General features: G+C 41.1%; 1 protein-coding gene across 1 annotated transcript in view; it reads left to right on the top strand.

Annotated features, from left to right (window-relative positions):
* Positions 1 to 3,441, top strand: part of LOC104520895 (ubiquitin-conjugating enzyme E2 D3) — a gene marked incomplete at both ends in the record, with an annotated part of 5,149 nt that extends 1,708 nt beyond the window's left edge. The window contains 3 exons of the mRNA XM_010162711.2: positions 3,047 to 3,078; positions 3,170 to 3,247; positions 3,336 to 3,441. Coding sequence (XP_010161013.2) covers positions 3,047 to 3,078; positions 3,170 to 3,247; positions 3,336 to 3,441 — 216 coding nt within the window. The remainder of the gene's footprint in view (positions 1 to 3,046; positions 3,079 to 3,169; positions 3,248 to 3,335) is intronic.
* Between the last annotated feature and the right edge of the window lie 395 nt (positions 3,442 to 3,836).

Here is a 3,836-nt window from a genome sequence, read left to right as displayed (position 1 = left end):
AGGAGCTCTGCTATGTCAAAAAGGCTACATGAGAACACTTGGAAGCTTTGACTGGGATGCCCATTAAACAGCATGGATTGAAGATGCTGTGCAACGTGTGCTCTCTGACAAGTGTGCTGTTCAGTGAAGCATCCAAGCTCCTGCGAGTAGGAGATACTTGAGTAGGAAAGCCTACCATCTCTGCCCCAAGAACTCTAAGCTTAGGTATCCTTTCTAAAAGGAAAAAAATGAGTTGCCAAGATCTTTGAGTCATTGCTGAACTATTCAGAAGTGCTGAAGTATGTAGAAATGTACACATTCCTATAGAAATCTTGTACTAGATTAAAGAAAGCACTTGAAACCTGAGAATGGAAGTACTAAAATTAGTGGAGGTGTTACTGTTCAAGTGAAAGCTGCATTTGGTTTTGAAGGTTTTTAGCAGTAGAGTCAAGCTTGTTCCACTTACTCTACAACTTATTTCTGCTTTCAAAATAGTATTTCAAAGATGCTTGTAGTTTCACAGAAGAGAAATTAATAAGATGCAGAGCCAGTCTGAGGCTTTTCTTCCTTCATGCTTGTAGGTGTGACTTGTGCAATGATAAACTACTTTATAGTTTCCAAAGGGTGTATTGAAGGTGACAGAGGTTGTCTGTTGGAGGAAGTGGCAATGTAAGTTGGTGAATGTTTATTATGGAAAGTTACTTTAAAGCTTTCTGTATTCAGCAGTTAATATTCAGTGTTCCTCGTGCCACCTTTCACTGCGGAAGACCTCTAATGAAAGATTTTCACTATTGAGAGCAACACTTTGGATGTATGTCAGTGGATAGCAGTGGCAGCAACAGGAAGGTGTCTTCTCTGAGATCTCTGTGCTCTAGGTCTGCATCGATTGCCTTGTCAGAATGACATTTCTTAGAGTTCAGGGCATGCTGTGCTTGCAGAGTGGTATGTTGTGGCTAGTCCAGCCAATGTAAACTGTCCCCAGTTGTAAGCTTCTCATCCCTGTAGTTCATAAACTTTGGGAAGTGAAGAGCTGTTTCTGCCTTGTTAACTGTAGGGACAGGATTTTCTTTCTCTTGGTGATGTAGTTTTAGCTCTTTTCCACCCACCTCTGGCCTTTGTTTTGGAAACATGCTTGGGACTGGATTACACTAGTATATAGTGCTATGCAGTAGCTTAGTTCACTTCAAAACACGTGCTTATCTTCCTGCAAGTCAGCACCCCCTCTACTTAGTAAATATCTTTTTGAATGGCTGATTTAAAAGTAAAGAATCAATTGAAACCAGCTCTGCATGATAAATCTATCTTTCAGTTCATCGAACTTGTCCTGGATGTTGTAAGAATCTAAAGGTGAGGTTAAACGAGCACTTTCCTTGGGTCTGGAGTAGGAGTTGGGGGGAAAAACCCCCTCCCTTCTCTTGTAAAATGTTCAGATGGACTGTGAAAGCATTTTTCTTTCTGATTTCTGTTGGGTTTAAGACAGCGATTGGTTATATCTGTTTCTCTTTCCGGGTTAAGCTGTGCAGGTTAAGGTCTGGTGCAGTCACAGTGCATCTTATCAGCATCTCCTGATGCCTGTGAAATTCTTGGTGTTTTTTCTGTGATTAGCCACAATCGTCACTGTTGGGTTTCTGCTGCCCCTTTGTCCTCTCGTTCTGGGTTTCTCACTGTCCTGCTTTAGGTGATAGGGACATCTGTGGAGCTGCCTGAACCTTTTAAAATGTATGAACACTACATATGAACTCCTGAGCTGCTGTATGGATTTCCTGACTCTACATGGAGCATAGAGTTTGTGAAATGCTCACTGGTGTTACCAGTTGTAATGCTCTTTGTAACAAACCTGCTGCTCTAACCAAACACTCATCTCCCCTTCCTTGCCAGGGCTCTTTCCACTCTGCTATTTTTCCTTTCCTTGTATGAGATCATTCCCAGTTGGAATGCCTGTACCACATGTAATTAAAAATTGCTTATGCTAGATTAGAATGAGTAGTGCCACTCTGGGCCAAAATTACTCTTGGCACAGGTAATCTTGAAAGCTGTAGACACCAGTTGTAAGTTAAGTACGCAGCTGCAGGTGGCTTCAGCTTCTGTGTCTTGAAGGCTTACCCTGTGACAGCTGGAACCTTCTGTACTGCTCCCCAGTTCTGAGGATCCCAGGTAGCTGACATCCATGCAGAGGGAAACTTCCCACGATACTGTTTCACAAATAATTTGTTAAACTGGTGCTCTTTGCGCAGGCTAGCATTAGAGCCTTCAGAGAACACAGGAACCCCAAGAACTTCCTAATGTGCCTCATCTGGATTAACAGCTTTGATTGTTTTCCTTATGCTCTGCAGCATAAAGACATTCTTCACCAGTCTTCTGTATTACCAGATTAAGATGTTCTCTTGGACAGATGCATATGAGTGAGACTTCATTTTTGTCTGTTTAACCTGAAGTGTGTACTAGCACATCCTCATCCCAGGTATTGAGCAGGTTGTCATTCTTGCATTCTCTTAAGGCTTGTCTTGCTTTCTGCTGCTTTTATGAAATCTTGATGCCTCTGTGGAGCTTAAACATTCACTCAGGATACCACTGGAAAAGGTCACCTCTTTTCAGATGGTATATACAAAGCTTAGCTTACTCTCCATTTAACTAAGGATCTGTGTAGGAGAGGTCCTACCTAAGAAAGGTATGAGTTCATACTGTGCCTTTGCTATAGCTTGCTGTAATAGGGCAGTCATTGCAAACTGAGTTTTGCTTCAGATGCTTCACTGGAAACTACAAAGCTGAACTCACAGATTTGTTGGGTTTGAAATGTTGGCTATGGCTACCTGGATTTTTATTGTAATGAGATTTTTTTGGAGGGCACAACATGTGTGTGGTACCACAGCAGTTCCAAAGTGTGGACCAAGAGAACATGGAGTGTTGAGTACTTTGTTCTGTCCCTGTTTAATTTTTTGGCTTGCTTCCCTGCAGCCTTTCAGAAGGCTTTGTTTTTAAAATAGACTTTTCTCTGCTTCTTTGTCTGGAAGTAAGTAGTCCATTACTTGAGTTTCTCCAAACTGAAGTAAATCTTTCTCTTTTTCAGTGTTCCATTGGCAAGCTACTATAATGGGACCAGTAAGTATGAGAGAATTGATGTTCATAGCTTTTTATGACTAGTCGACTTATAGTAACTCCTCAAACTGTAATGATTCTTTTTCATTAACAGAATGACAGTCCCTATCAAGGTGGAGTATTTTTCTTGACAATTCACTTCCCAACAGATTATCCCTTCAAACCACCTAAGGTGAGTGGCTTGTACCATAAATCTATTCATTACCATATGGTGTAATGTACATTTGTGAGCCTACACTGAAATTTTCCTTCTTCTGCAGGTTGCATTTACAACAAGAATCTATCATCCAAATATTAACAGTAATGGCAGCATTTGTCTTGATATTCTACGGTCACAGTGGTCCCCAGCACTAACTATTTCAAAAGGTACCTCCAATGCTCATTTAATTTTACTCTGCTGAAATAAATTACTGATTTGGATTTAGAATGTAAAACCTGCTGTATTCCCGCTCTCAGCCATTTCTGTGGTCAGTGCTTCAGTCTTGTGACTCTACATCTGGCTTGCAGCCAGTTTGTGAGCGGAGGATGCTCTGGACATCCCATTTCCTTCTCACCATAGGGAGACTGTTCAGCTTTGCCAGTGGATCAGATAAGTCTTACTACATGAAGTGCGTAGTCTTGCCTCCTCACTTCAGAGTCTTTAACTAAAAAAAAAAAAACCAAAACAAACCACAAACAAAAAAAAACCCCACCCAAACCACAAAATTAAACCTAGTACATGGCAATGGAAGACTTCAGTGTTTAAAATGCACACCAAGTAA

This window comes from Antrostomus carolinensis, unplaced genomic scaffold (genome assembly GCF_000700745.2).
Source record: "Antrostomus carolinensis isolate BGI_N321 unplaced genomic scaffold, ASM70074v2 scaffold19392, whole genome shotgun sequence".
Taxonomy (NCBI): Eukaryota; Metazoa; Chordata; class Aves; order Caprimulgiformes; family Caprimulgidae; genus Antrostomus; species Antrostomus carolinensis.
This window is presented reverse-complemented; position numbering and strand designations above follow the sequence as displayed.